This window comes from Neophocaena asiaeorientalis, unplaced genomic scaffold (genome assembly GCF_003031525.2).
Source record: "Neophocaena asiaeorientalis asiaeorientalis breed wild unplaced genomic scaffold, Neophocaena_asiaeorientalis_V1.1 scaffold230, whole genome shotgun sequence".
NCBI lineage: Eukaryota > Metazoa > Chordata > Mammalia > Artiodactyla > Phocoenidae > Neophocaena > Neophocaena asiaeorientalis.
Window position 1 is genome coordinate 2,482,629 of NW_020175186.1, and position 18,481 is coordinate 2,501,109.

The 18,481-nt window shown below is 46.3% G+C and overlaps 1 protein-coding gene across 3 annotated transcripts in view; it reads left to right on the top strand.

Annotated features, from left to right (window-relative positions):
- The first annotated feature begins 1,137 nt into the window (after positions 1-1,137).
- NELL1 (neural EGFL like 1) overlaps positions 1,138-18,481 on the top strand; it is an 844,123-nt gene continuing 826,779 nt past the window's right edge. For all 3 annotated transcript variants that reach the window (XM_024764657.1, XM_024764658.1, XM_024764659.1), the window contains exons 1-2: positions 1,138-1,192; positions 9,795-9,923. In XM_024764657.1, coding sequence (XP_024620425.1) covers positions 1,138-1,192; positions 9,795-9,923 — 184 coding nt within the window. The remainder of the gene's footprint in view (positions 1,193-9,794; positions 9,924-18,481) is intronic.

Genomic DNA, 18,481 nt, shown 5'->3' on the forward strand with positions numbered 1-18,481 from the left:
TATTTCTAGGGAAGGCTCGGTTCCAGAAGGGGGTCACATAGAAGGAGGAGGACTTGACTTCTTTCCCACACTCCTAAAACAAAGCCCAGCTTTTCTCTCCGTGGAATGGTCCTCGGGAGGGTCCCAGAGGGACTGCGGGACAGGCATAAAAGTGACTATGATGGCTTTTGACAAAACCATCGAGAAAGTCATTCAAGAAAAAAAAAAAAAGGTTAGGAATTTCCCCTAAGTGGCAGCATCTGACCTGCGGAACCGGAAGGCTTGCAAGTAGACTCCCCAAACCCCACCGTAGCTCGCTCGGGCTCAGCGACCCTTTTACTGGGCCCCCTGCCTCAGCGTCCTCTCCCTGAATCTCCAAAGCGTGTACCCAGTCAGAGGGCGGGAGAGGGGACAGAAGATGCAGGTGGCGAGCCGCGACTCTGCCATCATTCCCCTCAGGGCCCTACTCGCCCCTCGCCAACCAGTTGCCTAAGCAAATCCCGAGTAATTGTTTTCCGGGGAGGGGCTGGGCGCGCTCTTTGGCGCCACCTGGGTCGGGATTCCCCCTGTTAAAAAACCCACCCGCGGGGGCTCCGCGGTTCTTAGTCTCGACCAAGATGAACTAGGGCAACTTCTGCAGTCTCCAGCACGGCGCGGAGGCAGAGACAGCGGTGGTGGCGAGGCCGGCTCGTCTGGGCTGGAGGGCGTGAAGCCGAAGGGGTGCTTCCGCCTCCAGCTCCTCCCTTTTGCCCGCGGGTCCTGGGACTCCAGCTCCGGTGCTCTGAGTGGTAGCGGCTGCTGCGCCGTCCGCCCGGGTCTTCGCAGCGGAGGGGAAACCGCTCCCAGCGCCGAGCGCAACCTGCCGGAGTGGCCGAGCCCCGCGCTCCCGCTCCAGCTCCGAGGAGAGCGCAGCCGCAGCGGGGGCCGGGGTCCGAGCAGGGTGCCGCCGCCCGCTCTGGGGGACGGGCTGGGGGCGGGGCGGCCGGGGCCGCCTTCCTGGGCGCGATCCCAGAGCGCAGCACCCGGCGCCGCCGAGCCACCTCCCCCGCCGCCCGCTAGCAAGTTTGGCGGCTGCGAGCCCGGCGCGCCTCGGAATCGAGGCGCATTTGTTTCCTCCTGGCTTCCGCGCGCCCGGCTCGGCGGGGACCCTTGGGAGCGATGCCGAAGGATGTGATCTTAATTGTGTGGTTTTGTGTGTGCACCGCCAGGACAGGTAAGCACGGCTGTGGCTGTCGGAGGGATCCAGGGATAGGGGGGAGCCGCGCCGCTGTGCCCGGCGCCCACCTAGGCGTGAGGAGAGCTGGAGCTGAGCTCTGCACTGGTCCGGGGAAGGGCGTGGATGGGTCCCTCGAACCTCTCTGCCCCGGTCCAGGTGAAAGGGTGAAAAGTGGGACTCACAGGCTGGAAGATGCCCCCCGAGGAGTGCCCCCTTCCCGGAGGACACGGCCTGGCGGACGCAGGAGTGAGGGGCGCGGCCATTCGGGCGCACCCTCCTGCTGCTAGTAACCGGCTTCCGGGTCGAAACCCACAGTAGGGCGGGTCCGCGAGCCCCACACCCGTGAACTTGACAGGTGCGGTGGAAACCGCTGTCCTTGCGTCCCGCCGGGCCGCAGACGGAGCGCTTCCGGCCGGCGGGCGCTGCGAGGGCCGGGAGGGCGCGGCGCGGGGTGAGGGCTGCGGGCGATCCTGGGATTCCGCGATCTCTTTCTCGTCCCCTCCTGATTCTTCCCCAGGAGAACTCCAGGAGTGGTCTCTCTTGCCACCCCTATCCCCCCCTCCCCCAGAGGGCAGGACAAACTGGGGGGAATTGGAACTGTGGGAGCAATCCCGGGGAGATTCTCTCAAGCTCGCACTAGTTTTCCCGTGCTATAACTGCACGTTGGGGGTTGTAAAGGGGAGGCAAGGATAATTGGCGTCATTTTCTGAAGTCCCCACTTCTTTCTGCCTCCAGAGACGCAGTTGTGAGGACTCTAAGCGCGCCTCCTTCCTAAAGCTTCTACTCGCCCCCAGCCCCCATGTCCCCTGGGGTTTGGAGACCCTCTCTCAGCCGCCTTCTCCAGGGGACTAGTAGTAGATTTGGAAAGGTGGGGGTGGGGTGGGATGGAGGAGGAAATTAGCAAAAATAGGACCCTCCCCCCAGGGGTGGGGTGGGGCGTCGCGAGGTTTCATCCCTACGCTAGCCATCCTCGCCACGCGCGGCCGACTTCGCACCCCAGAATCGGTGTGTAGTCATTCCCTCTGCTTTTCTCTTTTTCTCTTTTATCACTCTCATTTCCCTTCTCTAGAGGCATAGCCTCCTTCCCATGCAGAGTTTATCTGTAGAGGGCTGGGAAGGGATGCCCGGCCTTGGTCCGCTCAAAAGTTCCCTCCGCTGGCCCTTTCCATTTTCCCCAGGACTGAGCGGGAAGCAGCTTTTCCTTTGCTTAATGAAAGAGCGGCGGGTGTGGACTTCTCCGCGGACAAAAGGCATCCCCATCCCTTTCCTATCTCCATCCGAGCTCCCCAGGCTGCCGAGGTGCCAAGACTCGGTCCAGCCTAGAATAGGTGCTTCTTGAGTGCCGGCCCATCTAGATGGGTTAGTCTTTTAAAAACCGAGAACACACTGGAAAAAAACGCGCCCCCGGAAGATCAGGGCAGGCGAGGCTAGTGCAGAGCCTGGGCTAGCAGCCCTGCGTGCAGAGAATTGGAACCGAAGAGAGAGAAACTAGGTGGGGGAGAGGGCAGCATCGGGCATTTCAGGTCTCAAGTGCACATCACAAACAAATATACTTAACGTCCTTTGTTATCATTACTCTTTTGAAAAGTCGGCAAAAAGTGCTTCCCCCAGAAGTGGACTGTGTCTCCAGGGCACGTTGCTTTTGGAGATCTTTAACGACACTGTCTTTTCCCCTTCCCCACATCAAGCCCCTTTAAAACTTGTAAACATTCTCTTGCAGGGAAGATTCACTCCTGTATCCATTCATTCAGAGAAGAGTTGAGTGTCTTGCTGGGTGCCAGGATTGCTTATATAAAGAGGAACCGGCTTGCTTGACTTCCAGAAACTTACAGCTTAGCTGAGAATCTAGATAGAAACTGAAAAGCAGTTTTATTGTACAGCTTGATGGGGGTGGGGGGAAGCGAGGTGGGAGTACAGGAGTTTGTATTGAGGAAACAGAGGAGGGGAGGTAGGAGTGAATTCTGGGGAGGGGTGGTCGGTAGTCAGGGAAGGCTTTAATCGGGAGGTGACATTTGAAAGTTGTGTCTGGAAGGCTTTGTAGGGAGTTTTCCAGGTGCACAGAGTAGGGAAAGCATTCCAGGCAGAGGGCACAGCTTGTCCAAAGTCAAGGAAGCATGGAAGGATCTGCCCATTGGTTGTGGCAGTTGCTTAGGGAGCTTGAGTTTTCCATGCCACTTGGTACTCTTTGAACACCAGAGGCTACCTATTTCTCCTACAGAAATTATCAGAAGAATGAGAAAGACAGGGGGGAATTATATCTCACTTCTTTCACTTACAATTTCTTGCGGCTTGAGGTGGTCTGATGAGCAATTTTCTTCTTTGGTTTTGGCCGGGAACCATCATACGAGCATCACACATACATCCTCTGAGGTAGCTAAGCCTAGCTCTCAATTAGTTTATCAGGATCCAAACAGCCACTCGGAAAGTTTATTTGTCAAGTGGGACAATTGCTGTCTGGGCTGTTAACAGTCCAAGATGAAATAAACACGTGCTTCGCTGAGTGAGCTGCTCCAATATCACTGCCTTTTAATGGAAATGAACAGATGGTATCAGGCACATTTTAATTAAAGCAGCACTGCAGTGCAGCAGCAGTTACATATGAAAAGATCTAATGATAGGTGTCACAGGAAGCTGCTTAAATTACTCATTGTTCAGAGAATTTGTTTGAAAGAGGAGAGTGGAGTCAAGAATAGGTCCTGTTCTCCAGTGCTGGTTATTTCTGGGTGAAAAAAATCTGAGATTTCCAGGTACCTCACTAATAATGAAAATTTAGAAGGCTACGGTAACAGCAGTAATAATACATTATGTCCACGAGTTTTCTCCAGTAACCTGGAAGTGTGAATAATGGAAAACTCAGTGATTACTCCCCCATGGCTTTCAAGTGTGGTTCGGATTACTCCCCCATGGCTTTCAAGTGTGGTTTGGCCCCATGGCTTTCAAGTGTGGTTCGGTCGCCAGGGCAATGGTTAGAGGGAGCCCCTGGGGCTGAGGGAATGCCTTTTGCTGCCGCCTGCTGGAAAGGAGAGCTTTTCTTTTAGAAGCACCTCCCAGGCAGTTCATTAACTATGAATTGAATAATAGAGCTGTGAACAAAAGCCCCCAGCCTCCAGTGATCATGTGAAATATTGGCTGATTTGGAACAGGCATAGAGCATGTTCTTTAAGGACGTTGCTTTTGGGGTGGTAAGAAACTTTGTAGGAGTCCAGAGGCCCAAACCCGATCAAATGGTTGTGAAATCCTGCTGGTAAATGAGGTCTTGGAGCATCTCTCCAGCATCGTATTCCCCTTCATGGGCCAGAGGAAAACAGCTGCCATCATGCATAGTGAGCTGGATTAGATTTGAAGTGAGCCACATCCAGGAGGATTTGCTTGGGAGCTTAGGCCTGGGACCCTGAAGGTGAATTGAGTGGGCTTTGGGCCTCAACACTCTCTGGGCTAGACTGAGGAGTGGCCAGCAGCAGGTGTCCTGGGAGATTAGGGTGGAGATTCTGAATCTCAGAGCCAGGCCTCAAGTGCCTCTGTGACATTGACATGCTGCCTTCCAGGTTTTAAAAAATATTTTTTTTTCCCCAGAAGCTTTTTATCCTGCTTAATTCCAATACCCAGCTTCAGCCATTTGAGAGCAGTTATGGCCAAAGTAGAAAACTTCAATAGAGTTTCCTTGGAAAGGGCAAGAGCTCCATGCTTGGATAAGAAGCAGAAACATTAAAATAAAAAAAATATTTTTATGGAACCAACACTTTCATACTGTATAAGGTTCAGGTGAAGCCATGCAAATGCTGTCTTATTAATAGATTTTCTGATTTTTTAGGCAGTGGGCAAAGTGCTATCTTTTACTCATCCAGCTATTGGCACCAGGTATTTTCATCTTGAAGGGGACCACTTAGAGAAAAGAGTACGGTTCTGTTTCTGGAAGCCTAATTGATTTCTCTTGTTCTGTTTTAATGGGATGTTTTCATGACTAGAGGAATACAGTTATCTTAAAGCCAGGGAAGCCCCTTCGCTTGCAGGGTATAGGGAGAGGGGTTAATATAGATTTAATATATAGATTTCACAAAGCACAGCCAGGGACTTCCCTGGTGGCGCAGTGGTTAAGAATCTGCCTGCGCATGCAGGGGACACGGGTTTGATCTCTGGTCCGGGAAGATCCCACATGCTGCGGAGCAACTAAGCCCGTGCGCTACAACTACTGAGCCTGCGCTCTAGAGCCCACGAGCCACAACTAACGAAGCCCACGTGCCTAGAGCCCATGCTCCGCAACAAGAGAAGCCACTGCAGTGAGAAGCCCGCGCACCGCAATGAAGAGTAGCCCCCGCTCTCCGCAACTAGGGAAAGCCCACGCACAGCAACGAAGACCCAACGCAACCAAAAAATAAATTAAAGAAAAAAACAAAAAACACGGCCAGAGTGAGAAGCCCTTCTATGTCATCTGGGCATGTGGAGGGGCTGGGAAAATGGGAGCCATCTGTATCTTTCGTATGATTCCAGTGGAGTTGAGGACCAGGGAGCTGGAATGGTCTGGAGAGCTGGTCCTATGAAAGACAGATGCAGCAGACCCCAGCTGGGCACCAGATATATGCTAGGAGTGTTCATACAGTTATCACTGAAATCTCACGAGGCTGGGAGGCGCGTATTATCCCCATTTTACAGTTAAGGGAAATGAGGCTCGGAGAAGTGAAATGATTTTTCCAAGGGCACAAATTTAGTAGGGAGAAGAGACGGGACTGAAAGTGGCTCTTAGCTTAGTGTTGTTTCCACAACACTTTCCATATTGAGGTGTTCTCACATGGAGCTGGGAATCCAAGGGCACCATTGGGGTGTTCTGCCAGTTCTACAGAATCTGTGTGGGTGCCTTTTAGGCTTGTCCGGTTGCAGGGCTCCAAGTTTGGGAGATTCAAACAACTTAGGGATAACCATTATTGTGGGTCTTTAGTCCCCGCGTTGGTCACTTACTGCCACGATAATATTGTATAACAAGCCACCCTAAACTCAAAGCAACATTTCTTTCGGGGCATGCGTCTGTCGGTTGGTTTGGTATTGGCTCACTGGGGCCAGGTGTGGCTGGGAGTCATTCCAAACCCAGGTAGGGTGTCTGCTCCGTGTGTCTTAGTCTCCTTGGAGCAGTGGCCCAGTAGGGCCATGTTTTTCTCACTGTAATGCAGAGGTACAAGGGAACAGGCCCCACCACACAGGCACATCCAAGCCTCTGCTTGTGTGACATTGCTAACATCCTAATGACCCAAACTAGTTACATGGCTGGGCTCAAAGTCAAGGGATGGGGAGGTTTACTCCCACTCTAGTGGAAAGACATGCAAAGCCACATAGCAAAGGGTGTGGCTATGGGAGGGGTAAAGATTTTTTTTTTTAATTTATTTTTGGCTGCACTGGATCTTCATTGCTGCGAGCAGTCTTTTTCTAGTTGCCCTGAGTGGGGACTACTCTTGAGGGGCGTGTTTTGCAGTGGCTTCTCTTGGTGCAGAGCACGGGCTTTAGGCACATGGGCTTCAGCAGTTGTGGCACACCGGCTCAGTAGTTGTGACTCACGGGCTCTAGAGCGCAGGCTCAGTGGTTGTGGCGCATGGGTTGTGGCGCATGTACTCTGCAGCATGTGGGATCTTCCTGGACCAGGGATGGAACCCCTGTCCCCTGCACTGGCAGGTGGATTCTTAACCACTGCGCCACCAGGGAGATCCAGGGGTAAAGATTTGAAGCCAAGAATTCAGTCAACCATATTCCTTTTAGAAAGTTTCCTGGGCTCGAATGCCATCCTGTCCTCTCGTGGTATTCCTCAGGTATGCATATTGCCCTTAGATCACTGCACCCAAAGCAGTGATCATACATCCACTCATCAATTAATTAATCAGGTCCTGGGCTTCCCTGGTGGTGCAGTGGTTGAGAGTCCTTCTGCCGATGCAGGGGACATGGGTTCGTGACCCGGTCCGGGAAGATCCCACATGCCGCGGAGCGGCTGGGCCCGTGAGCCATGGCCGCTGAACCTGGGTGTCCGGAGCCTGTGCTCCGCAACGGGAGAGGCCACAACAGTGAGAGGCCCGCGTACCGCAAAAAAAAAAAAAAAAAATTAATCAGGGCCTGACATATATGAAGCCTTGTGCAAGACACTGAGGCTACAGGGATGCTTCCTTCCTCTTGTGTCCAGCTAAGGTCACATTTCCCAAACCACATTTCAAATTCCTGGCCAGAGATAGACTAGTGTGGAGGTCCTCTGAGATCACTCTTAATTTAATTTCTGCCATATAGGTGTAGAGCACTATAGATCAAACTGAAATATTAGTTCCTTTCCTGCCTTTTCAAGGTGATCATAGAACTGCTGGGTATCTGAGCTCACTTGGAGAAAAACATTGCCAGTCTTAACAAGGGGCTTATGGTGCCGTGACCTGGGCTGATAGATGCCCGTTAGCGCAGTACTTCTTTGCACAGAGTAGGTACTCGGTCAGTCATCAGTCTTTATGAATGGAGTCTGTGTCAGGCAGGTAGGATGGAACCTTAAGTGAGATCATAAGGTAAATCAGAGCACATCCCACTCTTCCTCCCCTTAAACACATACCTTAAAGCCCTCCAGTGATACTCCATTGCAATTAGAATACTGTCCCTTTCCTTGTTGCGGCTCACAAGGCAGGGCCTACTCTGGGGCCTCATTTTCTACCACTCCCCCCCGGGCTCACTCTGCTCTGGCCACACTAGCCTTTTCACTGTTTCCTCTACACGCCAAGTTTGTTCCTGGTTTGCATTTGCATTTTCTGTTCTCTAAACCTGGAAAGCTTTCCCCTCCAGATCTTCCCTTCCGGAATGACTGCACCATCGCCAGCCGCTATAGACATCAGGTGTCTCCTCAGAGGAACCTTCCTCTACCACCCTTTTTAAGCCTCCACCCAAGCTGCTTTCTGTTTCATAACTCTGTTTTATTTTCTTCGTGGCATTTATTGCCATCTCAAATTATCTTATTTATGTATTCGTTTATTTTTTGCCCTCTCCTCACCCGCTGCCCTAGGAATGCATGCCCAGGGAGGCCATCTCCAGTGCCTCGCAATGCAGTGTGTGTGTTACATAGAAAGCACTTAGTCATATCTGTTGAAAAACGACTGAATGAATGAGTTGTCTTTGGGTAAACTGGTCTCGCATCTGGCTGCATTTCGGAGGACGAGGGGAAGCCTGACAAAAATTGAGAAGGCAGCTCTATGCCTGTGCCTTTAATTTAACCCTTTGTCCACCTTCGGCTCCAAAGACCCTTCCCAGAGCCACCTTCTGTGGACAGAAGCCTAGATTGCTGCAGCAGCCCCTGTTTCCTAACAGGAAAAGAGTGAGGAGAGGGTACATTTCCTTCTCCAGATCTGTGGGGAAAGGGGTGAGAGCAGGAGGACAGATGAGATTGTCACAGCGCTTGGTGCCCTGATGAAATGCACTCGGTTTCTCTGGAACAAATTGGGTGTAAGCTCTCCAAATCTTGCCTCAGCGACTGCATTACCACCAGACAAACATTGACAGTTGTTGCTGATTAAAACATTTCCAACTGTGCAATCAGAATTGTACTACTGAGATGCTAAGTGTAGACAGGCACAGCCTGTAGGAATGGCTTAAACATGGTCCCTTGGACTGATCGCTAGCCTTATTAATAGATATAATTGGAAGCCACTTTGCAGTCAGGACTGAATCATTCTGCAGAACACCCTGTGGATGAGAGACAGGCTTAAGGATTTGCCTTTTTCAGATGAGGCAAGGGGGGCTCAGGGCCCTGTTTCTCTGTGCTAAGTTTCTCCAGCAAGAGTTGTCAGGGTGTGGAACTTTTCAGGAATCCCCTTGAAATCTACATCCATTGTTCTGAGGATCTCTCTCCTGGCCAGTCCCTCCACCACCCTTATCCCTCAGGGTCAGGATCCCTCTCATTTTCTTCCTCTTTATGGAAGGTGTTGTTGCCACATTAATAGTGCTCTGTGGAGGTGTTTCCTGGTGACGGTGGTGTCAGATTTCACTACTGTATCAGTCTCTGAAGCAGGTAGATCAGGGCCACAATCCTGTATCCACAGTTCCCAATTCTAAAAAAGCTCAGAAACCCAAAGTTTCTTCATAACTCACCTGACAGCAAAACCTACCCTGAGCTGAACTCCTTTGGTGGCAAAACTTGACCTGAACAGATACGAGGCTATTTATAGTCTTTATTTATACCAATTAGAGGACGATATCAGACTTTTTGCTCTACAAATATTGTGTTTGGTTATGGGGTACTGATGCAGACTTTGCTGAGTGTGTTACATAAGATGTAGTATATGGGCCATATTAGCTTTCCAACAGATGGTCCAGTCTGAGTTCTGAAATATATTTGGCCCCTAGGGTTTTGCATAGGGATTATCAATCTGTAATGGGGAATGGGAGATGGGGAAGGGATGAAAAAACCACAGTATCAGTGGGGGTGATGGAGCAAAGAGTTGCCTTCATTTTCCATCCAGGGAAAGAGCATCTCTAAGCACTCATCACTGGGTTCCTTGTATTCCCTGCCACTCCTGTGGCCTCGTGTCATTTCTGTTCCATGTTGCCGCAAGCAAGTCAGCATTTTAAGCCAAGATGGCTCTTTGTTCCTTTTCAGTGGTGGGCTTTGGGATGGATCCCCATCTTCAGATGGATATTATCACTGAGCTCGACCTCATGAACACCACCCTTGGAGTCACTCAGGTGTCTGGACTGCACAATACCAGCAAAGCATTTTTATTTAAAGGTAAAGGCATTTTTCTCCTTTGCATGGGGGCAGAACTTGGGGAGGAGGGTCTGTTTGGGGACTGTTCCTCTGGTGTGTATTTGTCGGAGGATCATCTCTGCTATTTCCCTTGTGTTACCGTCATGAGGAATGTTCAGAAATGCCGAGGGTGTTTAGATATTTGGGGGGTGTTCTGAGGGCGTGGGAGGGGGCAGTCGGGGGCGTGGTGATGAAAGATTTGGCTTGGCAGTGACATATTTCCCGGGGGATTTTGGTGGGGATCTAAAGTGGAATGAATTTGGAAAGTCCTTGAAAGCCATGGGCAGCCACATTACTTTTACAGGATATTTCTTCTACTGTTATTCCTATCGTTACCTATACCTACGTCCATTCCTGTTCCTGTATCTTGAGCTCTCATTTAGTGGGTGGACCATGCACGAAGAGGATGTCTCATGGCTGCATTTTCTTAGGGGTACAGCTTCCTTGGTTCTGCCCACTGTGAACTTGACTATAATTCATTAAATTACTCAGCAAGCACTCCTAAAGGCAGTACAGTGAGCTCTTAAAAGCCTGGGCTCTGGAGCCTGACTGCCTGGGATTAAATTCCAACCCTACCACTTACTGACTTTGCGACTTCGGGCGATTCCTTAGGCTGACTCTGCCCTGTCTTCATCTGAAATAATAGTACCTAATGGGGCAGGTGCAAGGATTAGAGGAGCTAATCCATTCAAGTGGTTCAAACAGTGCCTGATAACATAGTAAATCCCTGGTGAGTATTAGCTGTTATTATGGAACTCCTATTGTGTACCAGGCAACATGCTAATAGTAGGATTATTAGTAAGAGTAAATAAATGTGGTGAGAGAAACAGTCATTACACAAGTAATTATTGACTTCCAGTGGCTATACTTAGCATGAACGGGGTGTATAGGTTGCCAAATAAGAGTATACAGGGAGATCTGATTTATTGGGAGTGGGGAGATAGTGGTGGTCAGGAAAAGGCTACCCTGAAAAAGTGATATGTCAGCAGAAAAGTGAAAAATGAATAGAAAGCTTGTGTAGGGAGAGGTGGCGGCTCAGAGCGTTCTGGGCGGAGAAAATAGTATGTAGGAAGGTCTTAAGGCAGAAACAAATGGAAAGACATTTGGCATGGCTGCAAGGTGGTGAGTGGCTGGAGAGGTAGGCAGGGGCTAGGTCACACTGGGCCCAGAAGGCAGAATTGATATTTAGCTTATATCCACAGGCTGGGGTGTACTGACGCTTTATGGCCAGTGTCTATTTTGATAGGTGGGAGGCCATGTACTTGTTAACTATTACAAATATTACCCTTGCCCATAGGCCATGTTAGTTTCTTACTTTACTTTCAGCTCAGTGGGGGCCTTTGATAAGTTGAAGGAGGGGAGTGATCTGATCAGATATGGCAGCCTAGATACTCCTCTATGAAAATGCCTGGCAGGCTCCTTTTAACCCAGCCTTTTGTGAAGATAACAAAAGGATTATTTTAGAATGACTGAACCAACATTATGGGATGAGATATATATATATATATTTCCTCTGCAGAGAATTTAAAGCTTCTTAATAATATACAGCACATCTACAGATACTACTGTATAATAATATATAACAAGACTACAGATATGTTAATTTCCGCTTACTCTTACTAAGGAGTTGGTGAAGTAAGTAAACTGGGCATGGTTAAGAGAATACAAACAGGATTAGTTTTCTCTTTGCATTGTGCAAGGTCTCTTCAGTTACTGTTGAGAGGCCATTCCATTCTTTTTTTTTTTTAACGTTTTTATTGGAGTATAATTGCTTTACAATGGTGTGTTAGTTTCTGCTTTATAACGAAGTGAATCAGTTATACATATATCCCCATATCTCTTCCCTCTTGCGTCTCCCTCCCTCCCACCCTCCCTATCCCACCCTTCTAGCTGGTCACAAAGCACCGAGCTGATCTCCCTGTGCTATGCGACTGCTTCCCACTAGCTATCTATTTTACATTTGGTAGTGTATATATGTCCATATATACACTACCACTCTCTCACTTTGTCCCAGCTTACCCTTCCCCCTCCCTGTGTCCTCAAGTCCATTTTCTAGTAGGTCTGCATCTTTATTCCCGTCTTGCCCCTAGGTTCTTCATGACCATGTTTTTTTTTTTTTTTTTTAGATTCCATATATATGTTAGTATAAGGTATTTGTTTTTCTCTTTCTGACTTACTTCACTCTGTATGACAGACTCTAGGTCCATCCACCTCACTACAAATAACTCAATTTCATTCATTTTTATGGCCGAATAATATGCCACTGTATATATGTGCCACATCTTCTTTATCCATTCATCTGTCGATGGACACTTAGGTTGATTCCATGTCCTGGCTATTGTCAATAGAGCTGCAATGAACATTGTGGTACATGACTCTTTTTGAATTATGTTTTTCTCAGGGTATATGTCCAGTAGTGGGATTGCTGGGTCGTATGGTAGTTCTATTTTTAGTTTTTTAAGGAACCTCCATACTGTTCTCCATAGTGGCTGTATCAATTTACATTCCCACCAACAGTGTATGAGGGTTCCCTTTTCTCCACACCCTCTAAGACCTAAATAGACATTTCGCCATCCCATTCTTGATTTGAGAAGTGCTGCTGACACTTTGTCGACAGAGTTGCTATGGAAGCCTGGCTCATCTGTAAGCTTCATGAAAGCAGAAGTCTTCCTGTCTAAATACCCCTACATCTCTAGGGCCAAGTACTGTGCATGACACACAGTAGGTGACAAGTAAACATTTTGAATTGAATTAAAATTTCCTCTGTCCAATGTGCTCTAGGAAAGGCTTGTTGCCTACTTTATATGCTGGTCATTCACTCATTTATTTATTCCCTGGGCTAGATGTCTGCTTTCTAATTTGTGTGTTCTCTGCTTTAGCAGCTGCTTTTGGGATGTCTACCATCCCAAATCTCTCCAACAATAGGGACAGATTTTCAGCTTCTTTGCTGGGAAGAGTAACTTTATTATGGGACTTTGAGGAGGTTTTTCCCTTTCAAGGTCTCTTGTGATTACCTTACCTGGATAGTCTCTCCATCTCTGGATCTGTAATTTAATCACATCTGCAAAGTCCATTTGCCATGTAAGGTAACATATTTCATAGGTTTTGGCAATTAGGACATTGACATTTTTGGGGAGCCATTATTCTGCTTACCACAGAGTCTGCCCACTGGCCCCCAAAGATTCTTGTCTGCCCCACATGCAAAATACATTCACCCCATTCCAATATCTCCAAAGGTCTTAACCAATTATAACATCAGCTCAGAGTCTGAAATCTCATCCACTCATCAGTTGAAAAATTCCAAATCTCACTCTCTAAAAATCTAAATCAGGTATGAGTGGGACTCTAAGTATTTGCCATTTTGGAGCAAAATTACTCTTTATCTATGGATCTGTGAAACTAGAAAACAAGTAATCTGCTTACAAAATATAATAGTGGGACAGGTATAGGATGCCAGTTATAGAAGTTCCTGTTCAAAAGGGAAAATTGGAAAGAAGAAAGGGGTCACCAGGCTCAAGAAAATGTGAAATCCAGCAGGGCAAACTCCATTGGGTTTCAGGGCCCTGAGGATCATTCTCTATGGTCCTTGACTCTGCCTTCTGGGCTTGTGACTCATTCCTCTGAATCCTTCTTTTTCACGAACAGTAGCATAGGTTTGTAGTTGAATAGTTTTATCAACCTGTTTCTTGCTTATAGAATTTTGGGAGTCGATCAGCCTTCTTTCATTTCATGTTCTTTCTGTCCCCTTCAGTCCAAGTTGGCAGTGTTCCTGCTGGTATAACATTCTCAAGAACCCAGAGGGTCTCCTGTCCATTAGACAAAAGGCTCACTTACAGATCTTTCCGAGATAATCTAATCTCTATTTCTGACTTCTGCTGGGATGGCTGAGGGGATCCATGAATTACAACCATGATCTCTTCAAAGAACCCTCTGTGTGATTGAATATTCTGACCCTTTGGTCCTTCAGAGTCACTAGCAAAAGGTGGTTCAACCACACCCTTGGCTTTTTTCCAGAGCAGACTTTTCCTGACAGTGAATCTCCTAATTTTATTGTCTTTTCCAATCTGGGTAGGCTGGGAATTCTGCATATAATCAGTCCTGGTTCCTTTTTGCTTAACAGCTCTTCCCTCAATCTGTCTTTTTCTTCTTACCTTTTACTATAAGCAGCAAAGAGCAACCAGGCTGAAACTTCAACACTTTGCTTGGAAATCAGAAGTCAAAAATGGGCTTTAAAAAGGGCTAAAATCAAGGTGTTGGCAGAGCTGTGTTCCTTCTAGAGCCTTCTCTTTTCTCTCTATGTATCATTTTTGATAGTTTCTATTACTTTGACTTCAAGAACTGTTTTTCTGTATTGTCTGCTGTTAGTATCATTCTGTTTTTTTTTTATGTCATGTATTGTAATTTCATCTCTGTAAGTTCAGTTTGACTCTTTAAAAGATCTTCCGTGTCTTTATCTAACTTTTTGAATAGATGGAGTACAATTATAACAACTGTTTTAATAGCCCCGACAACTAATTCTAATATTTGTATTAGCACTAGGATGATTCTGATTGACTAACTTTTCTCTTCATTACTGCTTCCTTGTATACTTGGTAATTTTTGATTGAATGCCAGACATTGTGAATTTTGCCTTGTTTGGTTCTGGATATTTTTGTATTCTTATAAATATTCCTGAGTTTCGTTTTAGGACACAGTTAAATTACTGAAGAACAATTTGATCCTTTTGGATCCTGTTTGTTTTTTAAATTGAGGTATACTTGATGTACAATATTATATCAGTTTCAGGTGTACAGCGTAGTGCTTCACAATTTTTGAAGGTTATGGATCCTACTCTTAAGATTTGTTAGATGGCTCAGAGCAGTGCTAGTGCTAGTATGTAGAATAGAATTAATTATTTCCCATCACTGAGGCAAGACCTTCTGTGTACTCCACCCAGCGCCCCATGAATCATGGGGTTTTCCAGTTTGAGTGGTGAGAATAGGTACTCTTCTTGGTCCTGTGTGTATGCCAGGCACTGTTGCCTTTTGGGTGGTTCTTCTATGTCAGCTGAGAGAGTTCCATATTTTTCTCTCTGCCGTTATCTCTCATGTGTGCTGTCCTCTGAAAGCTAGGTGCCTTGGTCTCCCCACACTCTCAGCTTCTTCACCTCAATTTGAGTGAAGACTGCTGGGCTTTGCTTGCATTTCTCTTCCCTATGGCACAGCCTGGAAACTCTCAGAGGGGTAAACTTGGGTAATTGTAGGGCTCATCTCTTTTGTTTTCCATCTCTTGAGGGTCACTGTTCTTCATTGACTGATGTCCAGTGTCTTGAAAACTGCCATTTCATTGAATATTCATTTAAATTCAAACTAATTCAAATTAAATAAAATTAAAAATTAATTTCCTCAACCACACTAGTCACATTTCAAGTGCTCAATTGCCATATGTGGCTTGGGGTTACCATATTGGACAGTGCAGGTCTAGAGAGGCTCAGAGATTTTAGCGTTTCACCACAGTTCAGTTAATATGAGCAAGGTAAGAAATCCTATCTTTCAAGTTTAATACATGATCGTAAGTAGCAAACTACTTAATCCCTCTACCTCACAGTACCTCTATTTACTCACTGATAAAATGGGGTAGTAATTGTACTTACTATATATGGTTGTAGTGGGATGAAATAAATTTATACACATAATAAATTAATACACATTAATACACACAATACACTGTATTTGGTACATGGCAAACTCTTGTTAAATGTGAGTCCATGCATTTTTAAGTAATAGAGTATAATTTTGGTCTTCTTCTCCTATGTGTATCATCTGTCTTGTGTGTTATTAATGTCAGATTTAAAAAAAAATTTACTTATTTTATTTATTTATTTTTGGCTGCGTTGGGTCTTCACTGCTGCATGCGGGCTTCCTCTAGTTGCAGCGAGTGGGGGCTACTCTTTGTTGCGGTGCGTGGCCTTCTCATTGCAGTGGCTTCTTTTGTTGAGGTGCATGGGCTCTAGGCACATGGGCTTCAGTAGTTGTGGCACGCGGGCTCAGTAGTTCTGGTGCATGGGCTTAGTTGCTCTGCGGCATGTGGGAACTTCCTGGACCAGGGCTCGAACCCGTGTCCCCTGTATTGGCAGGTGGATTGTTAACCACTGCACCACCAGGAAGTCCCTTAATGTCCGATTTTAACCTGCAGAGGTAACTTGGGATAGTGGGAAAAGCAGAAGATTGGGGAGGGGGCAGAAGATTAGGGGTTAGCACTTTCTATGTATTAATTTATTTTACCTTACTACAACCATATAAGGTAATTATTATCATGCTTCCATTTTATCAGTAAGTAAATGGAAGTACCTTGAGGCAGTACTTAGGGGGACCAGTGGATATGTCTCTTAATGTCTTCCAGCCTCAGTTTCCTCATCTGGAAATGGGGTTGATTGTAAGAATTAAATGACAATGTGTGAGAAAGTACTTTGAAAAATAAGTGTAACTGATGCTGCCTGGGTGGGAGCTAAGCCAGAGCCAGAGCCACAGAGACACGGAAACATGGAAGCCTGAGGTGACATATATCACCCTGGCTGTCCTGCTACTGTGGCTTGTTCTGTTCCCCTCTGCCACTCACTCATTTTCCCATGAGCTGGAAGGGGATCTCCCCACTGGCTGAGACAGGTTGTCTTGTGGAAATGAAAAAAAAAAAACTATTATATATAGTATGGATAAACAATCAGGTCCTCCTGTGTAGCACAGGGAACTATATTCAATATCCTGTAATAAACCATAATGGAAAAGAATATGAAAAATAATATATATAGATGTATAACTGAATCACTTTGCTGTGCATCAGAAAATAAGACGACATTGTAAATCAACCATACTTCAATAAAATAAATTAAAAATAAAGAAAAAAGAGAAAAATATAAAGTATAAAAAACAAATTCATTCTTCTTTCCTTCCTTTATTTTTATTTCTTCTCCTGTTTCACCATCCTAAGGCCAGCTCTGAGTTGATGTGTATTGAGGGAGTGAAAACCTTCATTTCAATGCTAGCCTCTTAATATTGATAAATTTAAGTAGAAAGCCCAGTTAACTGGAAGCACTCCTATCATACCAGCTCCAAAGCCAGATAGGATTTATTTTCTGGCTACTCAGCTTTTTAAGGTTACCTTTGTCACTGCTGTCCTTGTAGAGTGTAAAGGCTTGAATGAGGAAGATTTTTATTGTCTTCTTACCTGAAACAAATCATATTTTAATAGGGATTGGTGATGGGGGTGGGGAGAATAAATGGCTATGTGTAAGACTGTCATAGGTCTTCTCTAAGCTGAAAAACATCCTATATATTGAGTACCAGAATCAGAGTTTCAAAAATCATCCTGGAATATTTTGCTTTCCTTTGCATGGGACTCAGAGAAGCTCTGATGGTTTGGGACTGTACTTCTCCCTGACTGGCCATGTTTTAGCGTTGAGTAGCTGGGAGGATTTGTCTGTCTATTGGTGTTTCAGTTATAAAAGTGAATTAGAATATACATGAGTGCAAATTCTTTAATGTGTTACTTTCTTTTTCCTGTCAGGAAAGTGCTACCTTTTAGGAGTTCTACATTAGGAGAATTTCTAAAGAAAAAGTAGTATCTTTCCAGGAGCTTGTTTTATGTGACAAGTTAGAACAAAGGCTAATGTGGGATACTTTGAGGAGAAGATTGAGGCTTTTAGCACCTATTTGCATTCTAGGCTTTGAGCTAGATGTTGGGGAAGACACAGATGAATAAGGCAAAGATCCTGGCTGCAACGAGGGTACAGTCTAGAAGGCAAACACAGCATGTCATCAGACATTGTAACGTAGAGGACAAGAGAATGGGCTTGCAGCGGGGTATGGATAAAGTATGTTGAAGAGAGAAATTTCTTCTCACTGGCTAACCTGGGGAAGGCTCCCTGGGGAAGGTGGCACCTGAACCAGAACTTGAAAGATGGATAGGAAGTAAATCCGTTTCTGTTTCATAGGAGCACTGCCTAGGTATAATCATTTTTACAAGATGGTGCTTGAAGTTTGAGCCATAGCTCTTAATACTTAGAAAATCTGAGTAAGATGGAGTTACCCAAAGGGTTTGTTTAATGCTGATCTTCCAGATTTCCTGCCACCCACTATTGCCCAAGTCTAAATTGTTTTTTCTGTTGATTGGATGCGCCTAGTTGCTAATTACCTCTGGGAGCACTTCAGAGTCAACCTCACTTTGAGTGGAGTGATTTAGTATAACTTTGCATTTAATCAGTTAGTGGAGTGATTCAGTTCACATGCCAGCGTCTCCCAAATATAGGTATTTTTTTGCTCTTGCCAAAAAACAAAAAGCAAAAAACAAACAAACCCTCAAGCAAGCTGCGGGGCTGGAGTGGGTTTACAAGTTCCTCTCTGGGGCAGATTAACACCTGCACTGGCATATTCTGGAAAATCATTCAATGGCTATGTGCGTAAATGGATGTCATAGATCAAATAAACTCTGTCTTTGTTTCCCAAAACTGCCCACTTCTAACATCTGCACTAAAATCTATTTTCTCAGTCATGCTCCTTTTCCTA